We start from the raw sequence: 22,846 nt of genomic DNA, 5'->3' as shown, positions 1-22,846 counted from the left end.
TATGCCGGACCGCGGCCCCCGGCCTCTCCACTTTAGAAGACAGCCACCCCTCTCCCATCCCCTCCGCCCCACGCTCCGTTCCAAGAACGCTGTCACTCACCTCCGAGGACCGTGCCTAGGAAGATACATTTCTTTTTGTGACGTTTGAGAAAATTCCACGTCGATCTCAGCATCTTCAGGCCCTGGAGGTGCGGGCTGCCTAGGGGGAGGGGCGGGGGGGCACCAGGAAGCCGTTTCTCTGTCTCCGGCCCTGGACCACCGACCCGGCAGGAACGCCGTGGCCCCGCTGGGCGCTCTCCAGAAATCGCAAAGGCGACTTTCCGCGGACTGTCACCCGAGCGGGAAGGGGGCGTGGACTGCAGCAGACCGGCGGCGCTTTCTGTGTGGCCGCCGCGCCGCCGCCTCCACTGATTGGGGCCACCCAGGTCCGCCCAGAAATCGCTCCCGAGTGCCCCGCCGATCGAATCCCCCCCGGAAACCGCAGCCTGTGCGCGCCGGGTTCCGGGCGGGGGCTCCCTGGGCGCCCGGGCTTCCGGCGCTGAGCTCGCTGCCGCCCCAGCGCGGTATGGAGGCGAAGGAGGCATCCACTCCAGCTACCGGCGGCGGGTGCCTGGTGTCAGCGGAGGAGATCGGAAAGTGGATGGAGGAGGCCATGCAAATGGTGAGGAGCCCGGGAGGTCGCTGCCGCGGGTGGGAACGTCCCCGGCTCTCTGCCCAGCCTGATTGTTGGAGCAAACGCCCCATGTGCTTTCTTGTCACCGTAATCTCGTTGGCGCCACGCTCTCTGGGTAAACAGCTGGCTTGAGGCCATTCCCACAGTGGCTCTGGGGAAGGAAAAGAGGAAATACAGAAATTGTTTCTTTTTTGGTTGGCATGAAGTATGCGCCAACAGCACATACGTGCAGCGCTCCCTTTACTGTGAACACACTAGCAAATCCGCCAAATCACATTATTTTGTATTTATGACCCCTTGACCCCGTAGAAGGAAGGAAACTGAGGATGTTTCTGGTAGAGTAGATAAACCAAGCCCCTGTATAGCCAGCCATATGCTACCATCCATCCATCCATCCATCCATCCATCCATCCATCCTGCCGCTTTCCCTTGCTCTGGACTGTTGATTGAGGAGGGCTCTAATCAGATTTGTGTATAATCCAAGCTTTCCCCACACTTACGTGTGTCAACCAGCTTTTTAACAAGGATAAAAGTGCATTCGGCATATATACAGGTATCCCCCCAAAATGTGTACACACTTTGAATAATTATAAAGGCAGTGTTTCAGCCCTAACCGGTTTGGCTCAGTGGATAGAGTGTCAGCCCACGGACTCAAGGGTTCCAGGTTTGATTCGGGTCAAGGGCATGTACCTTGGTTAGGGGCACATCCCCAGTAGGGAGTATGCAGGAGGCAGCTGATGGATGTTTCTCTCTCATCGATGTTTCTAACTCTCTATCCCTTTCCCTTCCGCTCTGTAAAAAATCAAAATGTATTTAAAAAAAATAAAGGCAGTGTTTCAAAACGTAATAGAATTTACAGGCATTGTGTGTATACATTTTGGGGGGACACCCTATCAATAATAATAAAAGCATAATATGCTAATTAGACCAGACATCCTTCCAGACTACCTTCTGGACGAAGCCGGGCCGGGTCCTGGGTGCCAGAGGGAAGCCGGTGCCAGCAGCTGGGGCAAGGAAGGCCTCTTGCACGAATTTCATGCATTGGGCCTCTAGTTAATTCATAATTATGTCTTTATTCACTCCACAGATGTTTCTTTTCTTTTTTTTTTTTTTAGTAAATCTTTATTGTTCAGATTATTACATTTGTTCCTCTTTTTTTCCCTCCATAGCTCCCCTCCACCCAGTTCCCACCCCACCCTCTGCCCTTATCCCCCCACTGTCCTCATCCCTAGGTGCACAATTTTTGTCCAGCCTCTTCCCGCATCTCCCACACCCCTTTCCCCACCAAGAATAGTGAGTCCATTCCCTTTCTATGTCCCTGATTCTATTATAATCACCAGTTCATTCTGTTCATCAGATTATTTATTCACTTGATTCTTAGATTCACTTGTTGATAGATGCATATTTGTTGTTCATAATTTGTATCTTTACCTTTTTCTTTTTCTTCCTCTTCTTAAAGGATACCTTTCAGCATTTCATATAATACTGGTTTGGTGGTGATGAACTCCTTTAGCTTTTTCTTATCTGTGAAGCTCTTTATCTGACCTTCAATTCTGAATGACAGCTTTGCTGGATAAAGTAATCTTGGTTGTAGGTTCTTGGCATTCATCACTTTGAATATTTCTTGCCATTCCCTTCTGGCCTGCAAAGTTTCTGTTGAGAAATCAGCTGACAGTCGTATGGGTATTCCCTTGTAGGTAACTGAGTTTCTTTCTCTTGCTGCTTTTAAGATTCTCTGTCTTTTGCTCTTGGCATTTTAATTATGATGTGTCTTGGTGTGGTCCTCTTTGGATTCCTTTTGTTTGGGGTTCTCTGCGCTTCCTGGACTTGTAAGTCTATTTCTTTCACCAGGTGGGGGAAGTTTTCTGTCATTATTTCTTCAAATAGGTTTTCAATATCTTGGTCTCTCTCATCTTCTGGCACCCCTATAATTCTGATGTTGGTACGCTTGAAGCTGTCCCAGAGGCTCCTTACACTATCTTCGTATTTTCGGATTCTTTTTTCATTTTGCTTTTCTGGTTGGGTGTTTTTTGCTTCCTCGCATTTCAAATCTTTGCCTTGATTCTTGCGCTCCTCTGGTCTGCTGTTGGGAGTCTGTATAATATTCGTTATTTCAGTCCATGTATGCTTAATTTCTAGTTGGTTCTTTATCACAACATCGAGGGTCTCATTAGATTTCTTGAGGATCTCAATAACTTTATCGGCGGCTTCTAGACAGTTCTTGAGAGACCTTAAAAGTGTGGTTCTGAACTCAATATCCTCCATTGACAGTTTTGTCCTGTTTCTTTGTTTCCGCATTTTTTATGCTTTCTTGGTGCACCCCCTAGTGGTCTTTGTGCGCAGTCTTGTTGTAGTTAAGCCTTGATTGTTGTAGTTAATACTAGGGGGATTTGACCTCCAGGCCAACTGGCTGTGAGAATCACCTGTGTCTGCAGTGGGAAAACTTCTGTCCTCTAGGGAGGTGCTAATCTAGCGTTTGCCTGAGGCTATCTGGCAAATGGCTCTGCTCAGGGCTTGGGCGGGGCGGGTCGCACGGGATCAACAGAGAGGGTGGAGGGAGCAGTTATGGCTGCTCTCAGTCCCGTCCCCAGAGGCTCTGCCTCTCAGAGTCCCAGCAACCGCTGCAAACTGCCCTCGCGTTCTGACCGATGCCAGACAGTCCCGCTTCTCCCATTTGAGTCTGGGTCCCAAGAGACTCGCCCGGAACTGGAGCTCAGAATCTGAGACTCCCTCCCGATTGAAAACAACAACCGCACCCTCAGCTACCAGCCTGCTCCGCGCGTACCTCCGCACCTTTTTATTTTCCGCACTGCGCCTCCTCTGAGTCTCGTATGCTGTTCTCTTTCCTTCTAGTTGAAGAATTTCCCCTCAGCCAGTCTTCCTGTGGTTCTGGGCGATGTCCGTTCCGTCTTTTAGTTGTATTTGTGAAGTGGTTGTTCGAGGCAGCTAACTCTGGTGTTTACCTATGCCTCCATCTTGGTTTTGGTTTGATCACAGATGTTTCTTGAGTGCACTGTGCTTGGCAGTGGGGATTCAATCCTGAAACTGTTTTCAGCACCGTCTCTGTTCTCTTGTCACATTATTTTCTCTGCATTCATGCACTATTACAGCCAAACACTTTTCTCTAAGCCATGAGGCATTACAGCATCTATGCATTTGTTACATAATGTTCTTCTAAACTTGTTTCTTATGCTTTTTTGAAAGTGAATCATAGTAAAAAAAAAATCTATTTTATATTACAGCCCAGTAAACAGAATACAAATTATTTTATACTATACATACGAGCTTAGAGGTTAGACTAGCCTATGTGCAAACCCTAGAATGGCCACTGACAGCAAACTAAGATTCTTAACCTTCCAGCCTCGTGCCTTCTATAAAATGGGCAGATAGCAACTATCTGTTAGGGTTGTATAGGGAAGTTCTTCACTTGTTTGTAATAGTGGAGATTTGAAACAGTGTAAATGTCAAACAGTTAAATGAATACAGAGGAACACTGTGCAACCTTAAAAAAAATCATGTGCTGAAAAATATTACCTAACATGGGGAAATGTGTATATTTCTAAATGGAAAAGGTAGACTGCTGAACCTGTATATACAGTATAAATCTATTTGACTTCTTAAAAAACTACAAACATGTATATACAGGCAAGAAAAAACTTGAAAATCTCCTGTTACAGAATAATAACTAAGCGGTTTTATTTTTTAATGTGGATATTTTACCCCTAAATTTTCCCCCTTGAACATATCTTACTTTATAATTAGGAAAAAAGATGGAGTGTGTGAGTGTTTATCAATATCTATCTATCTATCTACCTATCTAGTTCTATCTATTGAGAGAAAGCAAGTGTTCTAGAATAAATCAGTTACATATTACTAGAGGCCCAGTGCATGAATTTGTGCACAGGTGGGGTCCAGCTGGCCTATTGGGCTGGGAGAGGGGACACAGGAAGTTGGCAGGCCGGCCCTCCCCCTAGTCAAGCTCCCGGTAGAGGGGACAATTTGCATATTAGCCTTTTATTATATAGGATTGTAGTATTCATTTTCTGGGTGTCTGGCATTGGTATAATATTGTGCTAGGTCTGAGGAAAATTCAAAAAGAAATCAAGCACAGATACTTACCCATTTCAACAATTGTGCTGTAATAGTTTCCCATGTTTTAGGTCTTGTGCCAGGTACTAAGGCTGCAAAGGTGAGCAAGTCAATTTTGCTAGTGCGAGGGTCGGGTGCTTGCCTCCCAGGAACATACTGTTTAATGGATGAACGTAAAACATGCACCAATGCAAAAGTTAGTAAGTAACATGTCCAGGGTCCAAAATTAGAGACAGGTATAAAGTGCTATCAGATAACAGGCAACACAGTCCTGAGCAAGTCAGTGAGATCAGTTTGGGATGCTTACTGCGTTTTAAAAAGAACAAAAGCAATGTGAGCTGGTGAAAAGGAAGGGAGTGGTTGATCAAAGCAGGGTAACTGTCAAGTGCCAAGAAATAGAGGACTTTGTCTTGGGTGAGCAGGTGAGCCAGCTATCTGTCTAGAAAGGGCTTCCTAACCTGAAACTATATAACAATGTTATGTGCACATGCCTGTTCCATGCCATATGAGTCATCAGATGCTCAAAGGGGGTTTGACTGTAGTTTGCACAGACTCTTGATAAGTCCCCAGGTATAATTCCTATGAAAGAAAGAAAGAAAAAAAGCTGGAGAAAAAAACAAGTTAGCCAGAAAACTCTTAGGTAGAAGGTAACAACATCCAAAAGATTACACTACAGCAGTTCCTGCTAATGCATCGGTTCTCAACCTGTGGGTCGTGACCCCTTTGGGGGTCGAACAACCCTTTCACAGGGGTCGCCTGAATACATCCTGTATATCAGATATTTACATTACGATTCATAACAGTAGCAACATTACAGTTATGAAGTAGCAACGAAAATAATTTTATGGTTGGGGGTCACCACAACATGAGGAACTGTATTAAAGGGCATTAGGAAGGCTGAGAACCACTGTGCTAATGACACTCAAGCTCTGTTTTCCTCTCTCACCTTTAAATTCCTCAACCTGCCACTGGCAGCCTCCCAACTTCCACCTATCCTCCCCGCCAGCCTAACTTTTCTTTGTTCTTCTAGGTTCTTGGTTCTTAACCTTTTCACCTTCTACCCAAACTTGCCTCCATGTCACTGACCCTTCTTTCTTGGCCTGTTTTTTCCTCAGGTCTTTCATAACACCACACACTCCGGGTTTTCCTCCTGCTTCACTAGGCGTCTCTTAGTCTGCATTCCAAGATACTTGTCATTTGCTCCACCTTTTTTTTTTTTTTTTAAACTTTTCATTTTGAAATAGTTATAGTTTCACAGGAAGTTGCAAAAGTGTCCAGGGAAGGCCCATATACTCTTCACCCAGTTTCCTGCAATGCTAGCATTTTATATGACACTAGTACAATATCAAAACCAGGAAGATGACATCAATGCAGTCTGAGTTTATTCAGGTTGCCTCAGCTTTATAGGCGCGCGCGTGTGTGTGTGTGGTTCTGTGTAATATTGTCACGTGTCTAGTTTTGTTTACCACCAGAACTGCCCTTTTATGGCCACCATCTACTCCCAACTCTAAACCCAGGCAGCCACTTGTCTGTTCCCCATACCTATAATTTTGTCATTCAGGAATGTTATATACAAGAATATGTAACCTTTTGAGGTTTTTTTTCCATTCAACATAATTTCCTTGAGATTCATCCAAGTTGTCGAGTCAGTCAATCGTTCATTCCTTTTTATTGCCGTGTAGTTTTTCCATGGTATGGATGTAGTGGAGTTTGTCTCAGTATTCCCCCACTGAAGGATGTTTGGGTCATTTCCAGTTTTTGGCTATTATGAATAAAACTTCTACGAGAATTCGTGCCTATATATGAAATGATGTATCGTATGAGCCTAAGATTTTATTTTCCTAGCTAAATATATGTGCAAGAGTGCAATTGCTGGGTTATGTGTTAAGGGCATATTTAGTTTTTTAAGAAACTGCCCAACTGTTTTTTCAGAGTGGCTGTACCATTTTACATTCCTACCAGCAGTGTATGAGTGATCCTGTTTCTTCATAGCCTTCCCAACATTTGGTGTTTTTAACTTTTCATTTGAGCCACTCTGAAAGGTATGTAGTACCATCTCATTGTGGTTTTAATTTGCGTTTTCCTAATGGCTAATGTTGTCGACGTTTTTTCATGTACTTACTTGCCATTTGTATGCCTTCTTTGGCCAAATGTCTGTTAATATATTTTGCCCATTTTTTAAGGGGCTTGTTTGGAGTTTCTTGTTTAATTTTTGAAAGTTTTTTACGTAGTCTACATATGAGATCTTTGTTCAGTATGTGGTTTGCAAATATCTCCTTCCAGTTTTAGTTTGTCTTTTATTCCTCTTAAGGGAGTATTAGTTTCCTATGGCTTTGTAACAAATTGCCACAAACTTGGTGGCATAAAACAGTAAGTTTATTCTCTTGTTTTTCTGCAGGCCAGGAGTCAGCAATCAGTTTCTCTGGGCCACCAATGTTTCAGCAGGACTGAGCGCCCTCTGGAGGCTCTAGAAGACATATTTCCTGGGCTTAGACTCTAGAGCAAGCATGTCAAACTCAAAGGCTAACATGGGCCAAATAAACAAGGTTTAAGTTTAGGTGGGCTGCAAAAAAACAAAAGCTTCAATTTTCATAGAAACGTAGGTTTATTTCGATAGAGACATGCTGAATACAAAGGGCTGAAATAAATGAGTAATCATTAACATAAAATAATAGAACATTTTAATAAAAATTAATATTTTTTCTTGAACATTAACTTACCAGACACTGAATAACTGCACAAGTTAATTAGTGCAACACAAATAAACCAATTTTGCTTGTCCTCTGAAAGCGAAATATTTCCTGTTGTGCACACCGAACAAGTCAGTACAAGACTAATGACTTGGCAATCGGCTGCTAAAATATTCGCTGCTAGTATTGGAGAGAAATGGTGTGCCTGCGCATAAGGCGCATAAGGGAAATGAATGCAACATGATGATAGTAATCAGTCATTATTGAATGTTGTAGTTCGTTATTAATAATTATGTATAACAGGATATTGTAAAAATTAAGTTACAAAATTTTTATTAAAACCTTTCTGAAACACTGTTATATTGGTTGGGCCACAAAAATATTCGTTGTGGGCCGCATGTGGCCCGCGAGCCTCGAGTTTGACATGCTTCTTCTAGAGCAGCGATTTTTCATATGGCACACAAACTAATTACTAAAATTCTGGAGGACACAAAAAAATTGGTAAAATTTTGATTTGTTCACACTGGACAGCTATAGTATTGGCTGTTGTCATTTTTTTACTTGACAGTCTGAGGGAAAAGAGGTCAGTGCCCCTTACTAGTCAGGTATTGCATGTTTTAAAAATTTTTGCGGCACACCAGTCGAAAATCACTGTTCTAGAGGGACATTCCTTGCTTGGCTCATGGCCACTTCCTCCCTCTTCAAAGCCAGCTGTTGCATCTTCAAATCTTTTCTCTGCTTCTGTTGTCACATTGCTTTCTGCTTTCTGGGTCACATCTCTGTCTGCCGCTCTCTTACAAGGACACTTGTGATTGCATCGGGATCATTTCCTTTTCTCAAGATCCTCAACAAATATTTTTTGAACAAATAAATGATTCACCTCTCATGTATACTGGGGTTATGTGTAATTCTAAGCTATTTTAAATGACAATATTGGCCCTGGCTGGGTAGCTCAGTTGGTTAGAGCATCATCCTGATATGCCAAGGTAGGGGGTTCGGTCCCGGTCAGGGCATATACAAGAATCAACCAACAAATGCATAAATAAGTGGAACAACAAATTGATGTTTCTCTCTCTCTAGAAAATTAAAAGTTGCACCTTTGTGTGATGATTGCCTTAACTGCACTGACACTTAGCATCACCATCCTCCCTGCTGTCAGTCCTTCTCCTGGCTCTCCTTTCAGTAGTAGGCTATGGTGCATTGTCGTATTTATCTCTATGAATTCGCCAAACCTTGGAACTCTTAAAACTCTCAAACTTGGCATCAACTGGGCATGCTTTCACTATTTTTGCAGGGACAAGATTAGCCAGGGGGTAGTTCGTGACACAATTCTGAAGGATGTAGTCTTACTGCTTTAAATACTGCCACCTTACGTTTCACCATGCCCCAGCCCTACCCCACCACTCCAGAGGGGAAAGGAGAGGTTCAGTTCACACACTACTATGTACCTCTCCTTTTTCCTCTTTTGGTCAAATGAAAAGTGTCAGTTGAGCATGCTTGAAGTAGCTAAGGAGCCCATGTTAACATTATGAAAAGAAGTTATTGCTATTATAAATAAAGTATAGCTGGAAGTAAGAGGCTAGTGCAGGAGACAGAGCACTGTTTTCAGCAATGCCTTCAACTTTTCAGTACATGTGCCCTATGGTGTGTGTGTGTATGCCCTACACTTACATGGGAATCTAGTCTTCTAAAGTGTCTTCTGGCCTGCCAAAATAAGAAATGCCGTGCCTTCCCAGGAACAGCTGTCCTTGGATTCTTTTAACTGTACTGAGATGGAAATCTAAAGGGTTGCACTCTTCCTTTATTCTCCCTCGGTGGCATTATCAGGGCATTCCCAGATAAGACCTGCCTGCTTCCGTTCTCTGCCCCCAAAAGGTATTCTTTACTGTCCTGGGCCCTGGAGCTACAGTGGTTCACTCAGCAGAAGGGACAGAAGTAAAATGGCCCCTGGTGGTAGAGGGGAGACTTTGCAAATAGAATAATTAGTTTGCCATTCCCAGGGTGGTGGTGGTGGAGTTGTTCCTCAGCTTATTTTTCATTTGGGCTGTACTTTACATGCAGTGAAATGCATAGGTCTTCAAGGCATTGTTCATTCAGTTTTGAGAGATGTAAGCATCTGTGTAACCCAATTTCCTTATGTCCCTTTCCAACCGATCAATCTACACATCCCCTTCCAGGAAGCAACCACCATTCCAATTTCTCTCATTGTAGCTTAGTTTTGTCTAGTCGAGTACTTCTCATCCTCTGCTTTGTGTTGAACTTCTTTTATCCAGCATGTCTGAGACTCATGTGTGTTGATGTGTGTATCAGCACCTCGTTCCTTTCTATTGCTGGGTTGTATGCCACTGTGTGCATAGACCACAGGTGGTTCATCCATTCTTTGTCGATGGACACCGGTGCTATTTCCAGATTTGGGCTATTGCGAATCAATCTATCATGACCATTCTTTTGCTGTGTTTTTTTTTTTTTTTGGTAGATATACAATCCCTTTTCTTAAAGAAACACTCAGAAGTAGAATTTGTCCATAGGCGATACGTTTGTTTACTTTTAAAGGAAACTTCCAAAATTTCTCCAAGGTGGTTGAGCCATTTTCCCCTAGAGTGCTCCTCAGCTTTTCTTGTCTCCCTTAGCGCAGAAGTCACCTGTATGTTGCTGGAACGCTAGAGGATATTTTCTGTCCTTTTTGGAGAAACAAAATTAAGCAAGTAGAATTTAAACAAGGAAAGATTTTTAAGAAAGGATTTATATCATTGATTCTTCTACCTCTTTGCAAATATATATATATATATTCTCTCTCTGAAAAGGTGCATAGACCCTGGAAATTTAAGAACAGGAGTCAATAAGTCTTTTGATCACCTCTGCTTCCAATGAGGAAAAATACATCAGGAGCTCAGGACCTATGGAGGGATTTGTTCCTGATCTCCCGTCATATGGACACCCAGGGAGCAAAGGCACTGAGCACGGAACTGTATCTGAGAGAAGGGAAAGGCCAGTCGCCTTTCTTAGTTCTAGTATTTACACATGCGTTTACTGCTCTTGCTGGATCTATTTCTTTCCTCTAGTCCTTTCAAGTATTGAACATTATATCTTAGATTTTCCACTTTGTTTTTCAGGCCAAAGAAGCCCTAGAAAATACTGAAGTTCCTGTTGGCTGCCTTATGGTCTACAACAATGAAGTTGTGGGGAAAGGAAGGAATGAAGTTAACCAAACCAAAAATGTATGTGAGTATAATTGCATATACAGGGCAGTGACAGTAAAAGTGGATGCAGTTATCACAGCTGGTGAGACGATGGGTCTCTGTAGAGTCCAATAAGGTATCAATGGAAGGGTAGTTTCCCTAAACATCTCTTTTTTTGAATGCTTTTTTTTTGCTTCTGATTCTAAAAGTGACACATGTTGGCTTTAACACTTGAGTGAAAACCTAAGAGGCAGTTTTATTACATTGGTATGTCAGTGTAGAAGAAATGAGTCTTCTCCATTTTAAGCAAAGCTAATATAGGAAAATTTCACTTTATAAAACATCTCTCTTTAACTCATATCATATTCTTTAGTAGCTCTAAAAGGATGTGTAAAGAAGCTATTTCTATTTCAGATAATTCAGTGGGATGAAGTCTCCACTACATGGAGTATGTACACTTTACTAGGTTGTGAGACTTTTCATTTATTGTGGCTAGGGTGGGAAGTTCATGAATTAAGGCAGCCCTTCTTGAATGTGGTATCACAACAGTGTGTCCCAGTAACTATAGATGAAGTGTCAGATTTTATGATTATGAGAAGTACCCGGTGGACTCAAGGAGAGCATAAGCCCACTCTCACAGACTTTGATCTTGTTGTGTGACCTTGCCAGCCAGGGAATAAGCTGGTGTTGGTGCTAGTGCTATGTGGACTTTCAAGTTCATCCATCTTATCTATCAAAGACAGAACTGAGTCTTAGCAAAACACATGCAAAGTGGGACACAGATTCCCAAAGCAGTTATGTGGGTGTCAAAATACCCATGAGATAAGTAATAAAGATAATACAGCTATTAGTGACTATATAGATACTATATTTGGGAGTAGAATTTTGTATTTTAGATAATTGTCATATCTCCCCATTTGTATTTTGTGATTTATTTGGCAGAGTATCTTTAACATAAGAACTTTGAATGTCCTAACAATATCCATCTTACGGCCCATGACATGTGTTTCTTCTTTACTTTGAAATTAACCTGGATTTATTTTGGTATTCTGTGTCCTATAATAGATACCCTATAATCCCAGTATAGAAAGATTCCTGACCCCAAATGAGGAGACCTGAGTCCTACTTTGGCTTTTTTTTTTTTTTTTTAATATATTTTATTGATTTTTTACAGAGAGAGAGGGAGAGAGAGATAGAGAGTTAGAAACATCGATGAGAGAGAAACATCAATCAGCTGCCTCCTGCACATCTCCCACTGGGGATGTGCCCGCAACCCAGGTACATGCCCTTGACCGGAATCGAACCTGGGACCTTTCAGTCTGCAGGCTGACGCTCTATCCACTGAGCCAAACCGGTTTCGGCTCCTACTTTGGCTTTAATGCCACCTCCACTCCCCTGTTACCACCGTTACCACCTGTTCCATTGTGCGGCTTTAATACGTTCTGTCTTAGCTTCTGGTTCTTCTGCCATAAAAGAGGAAGTTGCTTAATATGATTCCTTCCAATAATTACTTATTGAGAACTATAGGGAGATTTGATTTAGTCATTCTGAATCTGATTTATAAAAAGCACTTGAGTTGGGGAAACTTTTTCAAGCTCCCCGGTGGGTTCTGGTATGCCTCCAGGTTTGGGAACCTCTTTTCTAAAATCCCTTCTGACTCTGAGTTTATAATCCTGGCTTTCATGGTACTTGGGCCACTGTGCCAGCATTTTTCACACCCTGTCCTTGGTCACAGGTAGATGAGCAACTTTCTGTTTACCCTCCCAGACTTTAGTCTTGTTGAGGACAGAGAGTTTTTATTCCACACAGAATTTAGCACAGTGGCTTGGACATAGATAACACTCAATATAAGTTTGTTGATAAATGTGATGATCATGAATATATATATATAAAAGCTTAAGTGACCGGTCCACCGAACAACCGGTCGACCTGTCACTATGTTATTTTTTAAAAAAATACATTTTATTGATTCTTTACAGAGAGGAAGGGAGAGGGATAGAGAGCTAGAAACATCGATGAGAGAGAAACATCGATCAGCTGCCTCCTGCACATGTCCTACCGGGGAGGTGCCCGCAACCAAGGTACATGCCCTTGACCAGAATTGAACCTGGGACCCCTCAGTCCACAGGCTGACTCTCTATCCACTGAGCCAAACCGATGCTGGCTTGACCTGTCACTATGACACACACTGACCACCAGGGGGCAGACACTCAATGCAGGAGCTGCCCCCTGGTGGTCAGTGTGCTCCCACAGCCACCCTCCCATGGTCTGTCCCCCTGGCCATCCGGGTGATCAGTGTACTCCCACAGCAATCTCCTGCGGCCAGCCAACCTCCTGCAGTCCCTCCTCCCAGCCGGCCAGCCCTGATTGGGACTAGGCGAGACGGCCTCGATCACCGGTCAGGCCTAGGAACCCCACCCATGCACGAATTTGTACACTGGGCCTCTAGTTATAAATAATTATTGCATAGCAGAGTATATTATAGCATTATACAGCATGTGCTTCCCATAATTCAGATTGCTTTGAGAGGTATAGAGACCACTGTACCACATTTTACCTATGGGTAAACCAAGACTTAAAGAAGATATGTAACTTGCTCAAGGCCACATAATTAGTAATGTCACAGTAAGGATTCATATTTAAACGTGGTTGATTCCAAGTGCTGTGTGATTTCTCCTGTATTCTACTGCTTACATGAGGTATCTGAGAGCTATACCAAAAATCTGCCAGTATATACAATCTTATCCCAAAGAAAATGCGAGACATTCAGTAAAAACTAAATGTAGATTTGCTTAGAGTGAAGTCGGTGATAACCTTGAAAACATTTGAAACCGGAGCACATTCTTATAAAAGTTTCAAGCTTTCTCTAAAATATTCAGAAATACTAGGATCATTTTTTTTTAGACACATCTTCACTGTGGCATTTTAATTGAAGGAATATCCCCCAACTTCTTAGGTACTTACCAGTAACTAAAATATAGCATGATTCGTACAGCATTTCAGATGAAATGTCTTTTTTGGTGATGTTATTTTTTTTTAAATTTATTTATTTTTTGGTGATGTTATGGTACTTGACCTGGGGACTATGTTGTCAACTGCTAAGGGTGTCCTGAAACCTCCATTCTTTAAAACGTTGGCAGAAACAGGAGGCCCGATTTTTTTCGGTATTTATTTTTGAATATTTGCAGAATACAGTTACGTGTAGCAAACATTGTCAAGGCAAGCTCCTCTCTCTTTTCAGGCTACTCGACATGCAGAAATGGTGGCCATCGACCAGGCCCTAGCCTGGTGCCGGGGGAGCGGCCGGAGCCCCGCGGCGGTGTTCGAGCGCACGGTGCTGTACGTCACGGTGGAGCCGTGCATCATGTGCGCGGCTGCCCTCCGCCTCATGAGTATCCTTGGGCTAATGTCTGTACCCTTCCTGTGAACTTGAAAGTGGCCGGACAGGTAACCTGTCCCTCCAGAGAAGTATGAAACAAATTCTAGGAGGTGAAGGCCACAGAGCTTTAGAAAGTTTTTAAATAGTTAAATAGCCTTTTTAAAAAATGTCTGTAAACATGTAACTAGTATATAAGCTAGAGATAGAAAAGCTTAGCGCTAATTTGAACTGTAATAGAAGGATAAATCATAATTTAAGTTAAAATAGGATAAAACTACATAAGGAAAGGTCTGAAAAAAAAATGCACCTAAGGCTTGCCTTTGGATAATAGATTTTGGTGATTTAAAAATTTTCTTTCTCCGTTTATATATCTGTTTTTTAATTTTTAAAAAATATATTTTTATTGATTTCAGAGAGGAAGGGAGAGAGAAAGAGAGATAGACACATCAATGATGAGAGAGAAACTGATTGGCTGCCTCCTGCACGCCCTCTACTGGGGATCGAGCCAGCAACCCAGGCATGAGCCCTTGACTGGAATCCAACCTGGACCCTTCAGTCCGCAGGCCAATGCTCTATCCACCTTGCCAAACCACCGAGGGCCATTTATAGTTTTTTATTCATTTACTTTTGCCATAAATACCTATTATCATATATGACAAATTTTGTCAGAAGTCAATACAAATTAAAGAACAAACCAATACATTATGATGTCGTTGTTAATAAATGGGAAATTGATAGTTACAGCTCTTTGTATTTCATAGAGTAAGTGACACAAATATTGAGTGCTGCAAGTTAGTCTCTAAAGATTTAAAACATGTATGTAATAATTTAAAACTCAGTTTTACACTTGCATGTTTTTATCTACATATTTTACTGTGTATGGGTGAAACATTTGATCACTTAAAACAAATACAGAGGGTTTTGAGTCTGATCAATGTACAATCTTGATAAAGAGGCTAGTTATGGTCAACAGGATTCTGTCCCCATCCTGCCGTACAGAGTGGTTCAGCTTTAGCCCGTTTTGTACGGGGCCACAGAACATATTTTATTTGGGGAAATCGCCGGTAACCGTATGTTATCTTTACAAGGTGAAAATCTCTGGATTAAATTCCTGCCTCTTTGTTGGCTCTGGTTCTCTAATGATTCCAAAACAACTGATTTAGGAAAAACCAGAGAGAACACCAAACTGAACATTTGCCAGTGACATATTTCGTTTTCATTCTCTTTGCAATTGTGAGATATTAATTTCTAAATCCTTTAAACCTCTTTTGTGTAACTGCATTGCATGATGTTTAAGTTTAAGCCTCAGTTTAGTTGTTTTTAAGAGTAGCATAAGCGTTCCTCTCCAGAATGGCCGGTGTAAATCCTAGTTTTGTCTTGAACTGCGCATTCTCTGTAGGACCTTAATTCTCTCACATAAATCCCGCTGGTTGTGTATGGCTGTCAGAATGAACGTTTTGGCGGTTGTGGCTCTGTTCTAGATATTGCCTCTGCTGATTTACCAAATACTGGGAGACCGTTTCAGGTAACATGAACTGCTACGCTTTTTCTTTCTTTCTGATGACTTTGATCTCATCATGAGCTTGTGACGGTGAGCATGTGGTGGGTATACCAGAAACCATGTTAGAACTAGACAGGCTCTCAGGACTGCTGGTCGAGTTCAGTGTGAGTGACAGGCAGTCATTTCCGGGTGTGTGCCCAGCTCAGAGTCAACCGAACCTCTGTGGGAGGAGCGTGCCCAGCCTTCCGAGGGATCTTCTGAAAACCTTCGCCCAGGCCGGGAGGCATGCCTGAGGACACTGCCGCTGTTGGCGTTTTCACTCTATGAGTGTTCCCGGCTCCCTGCTCTACCAAGTTTGTGTGAAGCTTGGCCTCTGACAGTGACAGTAGATGCTGTTTACCATAAACACAGTGTTTTTGCACAAATTCAATAATTTTGCTCGATTGCCGCATACTATTTTTGGTGCGTAGCAATCAATACCTGTATTTTTATATTTTCCCTGCCCTTGCTGTCTGAGCGGGTAGTTCCAGTGGCGTCCTGGGGGCACAGGCCAGCGAGGGTGAGGTTGAGGAGGAAATGAGAGCCCCCAAAGTGAAGGCCATGATTCTGAAAGATTCTCAGGGAGCAGCGGGGGAGCAGCTTGCCTGGGCGCAGGGTAGAAGGAAGGTCATTGGGCTGTTTTCCCCAGCTTTATTGAGCTATTGTTGACATCTAGCATTGTGTAAGTTGAAGCTGTAAAACATGATGATTTGATACATGTATATATTGTGACAAGTTTACCAAAATAAGGTGAGTTAACACATCCTTCACCTCCCATAGTTACCATGTTGTCATTGTTGCTCTGGTGAGAACATTTAAACTCTACTCTCATAGCAACTGTAGTATATGTAGGGTGCCGGAAACCATTCATTGTCTTCACTAGCTGAGTTTAGACAGAGACCCCCCAAAAGCTAGTAACCTTTGAAGTTCTAGCAAAGGTCAGAACTGTGCACCACCCAGTTAATCTAGATAATGATAGCTGAAGCAACCTCCCTACCTTTAATCATGTAAATTGCCTAAGGGTGATGTTATGACCTAATCTGTGTGTCATTGAAACCTCCTTACCCTAGGGCTACCCCAAACAAACCACCTTACCTTCGGGCTACCCCAGACAGACCTCCTTACCCTAAGGCTACCCCGACCTCAATAAAAGATCGGAGCAGCCTGAGCTTAGGTGGAAGTCCTTCGGGACTTGCCCGCCTGGTCCCCCAATATTGCAAAATTATCTCGTGTCTTTTTCTCTCATTTGTTGTGCGGCTCCTCTTTCAGATACCGAACCCTACTCCACACAGAACGTGGAGGGAGTCATACTCGACAGTAGGGTATTATCCAAAGTCAGACAGAAAAAGATAAATACTGCAGGACTTCACTTATATGTGGAATCTAAACGTGTTGAACTCGTAGGAGGCTATTGGTTTTGATGGGGAAGGTTTATGCAGCTTCTGTAGGCACAGGAGAAAGGGGCTCATTTTGAGCAGCAGACCGAGCCTGCCAGCCCCCTGTGCTGCTGCTCACTGGGTCCCTCCTGTCCTGTATGCTGCCTCCAGGCCGGCCTCCCTGAAGATTCTGCTCTTATCCTTTCTTGCATCTCAGAAGGGTGCAATGTATCAAGTTCAAACTCCTGTGACAAGCTTTCAAAGCCCTATATATTTTGACTTTGTTTTATCTCTCATTTCTTTCCTTATACTCCCTTAATAATTGCCCCTGCCCCATCAGCTGGTTTCCTCACACACAACCCAAGCTTGTTCTTATTCTTTCCCTAATATGCTCTGTTTAGCCTCTTTAAATGTTCTCTATCATTAAGGCAAGTTCAAATTTCAGATCCTTGTGTTACCACCATTTCGCTTTCTTCCATGTTGTTCTTTTCTCCCAATTAGGTACCAAGATAGCACAAAGTGAACACTTAAAAAATCCTCTATAGTAAGTAAGGATTGACAATTTTTTTCCCCTGTAAGGAGCCTGATAGTAAATATTTTAATCTTTGTGCGCCATTTATGTCTCTATCGCATATTCCTATTTCTTTAACACTTTAAAAATATAAAACCCCTTTTTAGCTAACCATTTTTAGCTCTGGACAGCCAACCATAGCTCTATAGTACCAAACACTTAATGGGCCACAGTATATAAGAGCAGATAAAGATAGCTAATGCTTAATGAGCCCTTATGATGTGCTAAGTTCTTGACAGGCATGATTTTATTTAATTTTATTGAATCCTCACAAATCCTTCTGGGTTAAATTGCTATAATTAAATACATTTTACATATGAGGAAACTGAGGCATAGAGACTTTAAGAATCTTACCCAAGATCACATAGTTCATAACTTCAATAGTGTTAATTGAGAAATAATAATTAGTTGATTGAGAGTGATATTTGACAGACCAGATAGCTATTCATTTGGAAACATGCTTCCCGTGTTACTAATATCCACAAAGTGTATTAACATGATCTGTTTATATAACTATGTATATATTGCCTTTTTTTATGGAACACAACACACATTATCTTAGGCCTCTGTTCATTCTGAACTTTCTCTTTTCATCAGTGCATTCCGGGGTATCGGGCTGAGGAAGCAGTGGAAATGTTAAAGGACTTCTACAAACAAGAAAATCCAAACGGTCAGTGTTCCCTACGGTATATAAAGTACCTCCCTTCAAACAAATCAGGACAAAGAGAGTCTGACACGGCCTGCCTCTTCACCTTCTCTTCTTCTTTTCTGTCCTTCTCACAGCACCAAAATCAAAGGTTCGGAAAAAGGAGTGTCAGAGATCCTGAGTTTGTTCTAACGAAGGACTAATGCCCCTGGATGAAATTCTTGCCTGAGTGCTGGTGACATCATTGAATCAGATGTTATATATCGTCCTTAACCTGTGGGAAAAATGGTCTTTCATCATTTCCTCTGTTAAAGGAACAAATGAACACTTTGACAAAGTCTGACAATTGCAATAAACTATTAATTAGTTTTTCCACAAGCTGGAAAGTTACAGATTGAGGTTTTAGAAATGAGTAAGCAGGAAAATGCACTTCTTGCCAAAAGCATCACCAGTTCAGGACAGTGCTGTCAGAGCAGGTACCTGCAGGTGCAGTTACCTGGCGTGTCTGCACCGGGCTGTGCTGCTGCGGACCCCTGCTCCACGCCTGGCGTTGCAGAATTGCATTCTTCATTCTTTGCAGCCACCATGTTCTCTCAGAGTGTTGGGGGCCTGTGACTTTCTTGGAAATTGTCTACGTTGCATACCTGTAGACCATGATTATATGGTCTTTTGAACAGATTTTTGCCTTTATAAAGCATTTAGAAAAAATGCATATTCTAAAACAAGTGCTTAAGTGTCATTTTAAATTGCAACATATTGCTAAAATAAAACCGTATTTGTGCCTTTTTTGAAGATGGATAATGTTAAAAATAGAAGATAAAAGCATAAAGGGGACAATTCCTTCTTTGTTATTGAGCAACTGTATTGGGAATCAGTGAACAAAACAAAGCATCCTGCCCTCATGGAGCTTATGTTCTAGCAGGGGAGACAGATACTAAGCGGAATAGATTATACAGCATGTGACAGGGTGGTCCGGATTAGGCAAAACGAATGGGCATGCCATTGGTGGTGGGAATGCTGGTTGCACAATTAAATAGAATGGTTACTTTGATCTGAAATCGAATACAGTTCTTTCTTTTTATAAAAATCCAGATTTAGAATTTAAAGTCTGACATTGTTCAGTGTGAACGCAGCCCTGGGAAGGATATCCACAGCTGGCACTCCCAGATATTCGCGCTGACCAGTGCGGTGCTGCAGAGCTGGGCTGCAGTGCTCCGCGTCTGCCCAGAAGGGGGCCTCCGCGTTCTACCGGAAGCCCCGCTCCAGGCCCTGGACAGCAGCTCCTCAGTTGCATTTCTTCAGTGGATTCATTTCCTTGATACAAAGCATCTGTATTGTTGGTTCTGCCATTTGAGCGATGTCTCTGACTTGTTTGTTTTGAATTACATTACAGGCTGGAAAGTAATTGTGAAAGTCTTTTTATGTTGCTGAGAGTAGCAGCTAATCACAGTGACATGCTGCAGAGGATTTATAATTGCTCTATGTTGTAAGTGTGCGTTTTTAACTGCATTTGAGTTTTATGGAGAAGAATAAGCATGATTTTAAATCTATGTTACATGTAACTTCTCTTCAATTTCCCCTTCTTTTAAGATTATCCTCTCGTTAAATTTTAGTGCTTTGACTAGTTTATTTCTATGTGTAGTCGGTCATAATTCATTTCTGGCTCCTTATGCTTTTCGGCAAGCAGACGTCATTGCACTTATTGTCTTCATATCATTTTCTGGAGGATTATTTGCAGACAAAAAAACTTGGAATCTTTCCTCCAGAGAATACCACCCAGTATGTCTGGTTAAGCATTGTATGCCAAGTAGGTTCTTAGTAAACAAGTGTTAAATAGAATTATTAATTGGAATTTTGGGGGAAATGAGCAATAAAGAGAATATCTAGGATAAAAAGCCAAAACCAAAAATGGTATGTGGCTATTTTAACCCAGAGATAGTCACTACTAAAAGGATCTAGAAAATAATACAACTATAAACAGGAAAGGATAGAAAAGACTTACCAATATATGTATGTTCTGGTTTTGTTGTGTTTTGGAGAGTGGGTATTTTCTAATTCTTAAGCATGGCTGAAAATTTTAATTTTGGTTATAACCTTTTTGATTACCCAGTGAGTGACTTAGAAGAGTCTCCTAAATTTTTGGTCTTAGGCACAGTTCCCTGCCTAATTATTATTATTATTTTTTTTTTTGGTGGGGACGGGGGGCGGTCAGTATAGATGATGTATTGCAGATTGGAGGTTGGCACCTCCTGTGCTGGTATAGGACCATTATGGGGTCATAGACATTAAGGCTGAGGAATTCTGACGGCAATTTCGAGGTGGTGGGAAGGAGTTGTGGATATCTGATGAGGCGATCCTGCTTTCTGAGGACTACATTCTCCAGCTACTTAAACATGGCTTAAAATATTAAGATGCTCCAGTTAAAAAGATTGACTTCAAATGATTGATACTGATAGTGACTATCTAAGAGACTTGCTTTGTGTATGAGATAATTCTGAAAGTTGTGGGATGCAAAAAGGTTTTAGAATTTCTACCCTATTTAGAGAGATTACTGGCAAGTGATTGCATATATGTTGATGGAGTATCCAATGTTTACTGGTTTTTGCAATGGACTATGCTGAGAATGGGTGGTATATAATGCTCTGGCAGGCTTCAATTGCTGTTAGGAGATCATGTTAAAATATCTTTGCACTTTCATGTTACTTGGCACAAACATCACTTCCTGTGTTGTATTTGGAATATCATGGAGACATATTAGACAGCCAATGTAGGCAAGAACTATTCATTTTTCCTTAAATTCTCTGTTTGGAAGTAATTTCAAATGATAGCAAAGTTGCAAAAATACCCATGCAAACCTATTGTTAACATTTTACACCTTTAGCTTTATGATTTGCTCGCTTTCTTCTTTCTCTATTGATATGTAATGTTTTTTCTGAACCATTTGGTACAAAATTACATGCATCATACATCCCGGTCCTTTACCCTGAAATGTTTCAGTATTTCCTAGGCATAGGATATTCTCTTACATAATCACATTGATAGATTACTTTTATCTACTATGCCGCCCCCTACTCTCCCCTGCAATGTTAGATCCATTCTGGGGTCCAATATCATGTGTCTCATGTGTCTTTAGCTTCTTTTAGTCGAACATTTCCATGGCCGCTCTGTTTTATAGGACATTTAAAAAAATCATACAGTCCATCTATCCCAACTTTTCCCTTTTTTCCTTCATAATAGGGCTTAGTCATGATTAGATTCAGGTTATGCCTTCTAGGTGAGGTTATGTTCTCAGAGTGTCATATCTGGAGGTACCCAAAAGCCATCTTCACCTGGTCAAGATTTTATCTGATGCTACACTATATAATTACTAGAGGCCCGATGAATGAAATTTGTGCAAGGAAGGGTAGGCCTTCGCAGCCCCAGCTGCCTCACGGCCCCCCCCCCCCCCCCCCCCCCCGCATCAATCGCCACGCAGAGGGTGGCCTGGGCCTCCCTCTTTGAGGTGAATGCGGAGCCCCCTGATTGATCGCCCCGCTGGCCGGTGGTCTGGGCTTCCCTCTGTAGGGCGATTGTGGGGCAATGGCGCCCCCCGCCCCCTTACCAATCGCATCGCACCCGCCTTGGCTGGCCTGGCCCCAGTGTGTGTCATAGCGTGGTCGTGGTTTTCTGGATGGTCGTTCTGCTGTTCAGTCGATTTGCATATTACACTTCTATTTTTATAGATTGTGTGTTTTTTATTTTTTTCCTTTTCAATGAATAAACAGTTTGGATTGGGAAACAGTTACATTGTTTTTTAAGTGTATTTGACATTGGCAGAAAGGAGGGGAAGAAAATTAATGACATAAATTTCAAAGCAACTGTTAAACTATTCGATTGTATGCTTTCTTTTTTATTATGTTTGCCAAAATTTACAAAATTCCCTAATAAGACAGTTTTAAAGAGGGATCTCTTAATAAAAAATTGAAAGAAGTATCAGAAATTAGTTCTTTCTCTCTTGACCACCTCAGCAAAACTAATAATTATATCAACTTAATTATATCTGATAAAAATAGAGTTTGGGAAAATAGGCCTAAGGTGTTTCTGGAATCACAGATGGCCCGTAGTGATCCAATAGGATGTGTAATTCTAGGTAGGTAGTCATTTGGCCATAAAATAGTTTCCTTGGGTTTCCATAGAGACATCTAGACTTAAAATGTTTCAAGCACTGCTACATTTAAAATGAGCACCAGTAAAAATAGCAAAAGCCAAGGCTCTTTAAAAAAAAATTAAAAATGTTTTAAAGTAGTGAGATTCCCGGTTAAAAATCCACGTCGAAGCCAAAGCTTGTCCTTCCCCGTCATTCTGCAGCAACTGGAGAAGAGGCACCGAGAACTGGTTTCCTGCCTTTTGGCAGAGGAATGAGACGACATTGACTTCATCCATGAAGACAGCTGCCAACTATTTTCTAACCCATAACTGTTAATTGTATGTAGTGAGGGAAGGGGTGATGGGTGATGTTATTTTTATGGGTATAAGTTCTGGTGAAAGTTTGACATCTTTAGGATCTTACGTTTTTTTAAGTGGAGTTAATAAAAACAGGCTCAGGGGATTACTTCTTACCTGATTTTTAAGTGAATGTTGCAGTTGAAGAAGCATGAACTTGGGAGTCTAGGGCAGGAGTTGGCAAGTAGGGCCCATGGGCCAAACCCAGCCTGCGGCCTATT

General features: G+C 41.9%; 2 protein-coding genes across 8 annotated transcripts in view; one reads left to right on the top strand and one right to left on the bottom strand.

Moving 5' to 3' along the window:
* Positions 1-325, bottom strand: part of PEX3 (peroxisomal biogenesis factor 3) — a 30,682-nt gene extending 30,357 nt beyond the window's left edge. The window contains exon 1 of one of the 3 annotated variants that reach the window (XM_059700547.1): positions 101-325. In XM_059700547.1, the coding sequence (XP_059556530.1) occupies positions 101-173 (73 nt within the window). In that variant the 5' untranslated portion in view covers positions 174-325. The remainder of the gene's footprint in view (positions 1-100) is intronic. The other 2 variants (XM_059700548.1, XM_059700546.1) reach the window with 2 other exon arrangements.
* Positions 326-432: 107 nt separating this feature from the next.
* Positions 433-19,750, top strand: ADAT2 (adenosine deaminase tRNA specific 2). Of its 5 annotated transcripts, XR_009453420.1 has the most exons (7): positions 433-661; positions 10,566-10,670; positions 13,873-14,023; positions 15,429-15,535; positions 17,428-17,470; positions 18,095-18,167; positions 18,281-19,750. XR_009453420.1 is itself a non-coding variant. In XM_059700551.1 (6 exons), the coding sequence occupies exons 1-6, from the start codon at positions 566-568 to the stop codon at positions 18,322-18,324; spliced, it is 576 nt and encodes a 191-aa protein (XP_059556534.1). In that variant the 5' UTR covers positions 433-565; the 3' UTR covers positions 18,325-19,750. The 5 variants fall into 5 exon arrangements, 4 of the variants coding, with proteins under 4 accessions (XP_059556534.1, XP_059556536.1, XP_059556537.1 ...); XM_059700551.1 differs by lacking the exon at positions 17,428-17,470; XM_059700555.1 differs by lacking the exons at positions 433-661; positions 17,428-17,470 and adding an exon at positions 6,704-6,804.
* Positions 19,751-22,846: the final 3,096 nt, after the last annotated feature.

This window comes from Myotis daubentonii, chromosome 6 (genome assembly GCF_963259705.1).
Source record: "Myotis daubentonii chromosome 6, mMyoDau2.1, whole genome shotgun sequence".
NCBI classification, from domain to species: domain Eukaryota; kingdom Metazoa; phylum Chordata; class Mammalia; order Chiroptera; family Vespertilionidae; genus Myotis; species Myotis daubentonii.
The sequence above is the reverse complement of the archived record's forward strand: the minus strand, read 5'-3'. Positions and strand labels throughout refer to the sequence as shown.

Coding starts and splice junctions, on each gene's coding strand:
- ADAT2 (XM_059700551.1), top strand. CDS start 566: ATGGAGGCGAAGGAGGCATCCACTCCAGCTACCGGCGGCGGGTGCCTG. Junction 662..10,565: donor TGGAGGAGGCCATGCAAATG/GTGAGGAGCCCG, acceptor TTTGTTTTTCAG/GCCAAAGAAGCCCTAGAAAA. Junction 10,671..13,872: donor AAGTTAACCAAACCAAAAAT/GTATGTGAGTAT, acceptor CTCTCTTTTCAG/GCTACTCGACATGCAGAAAT.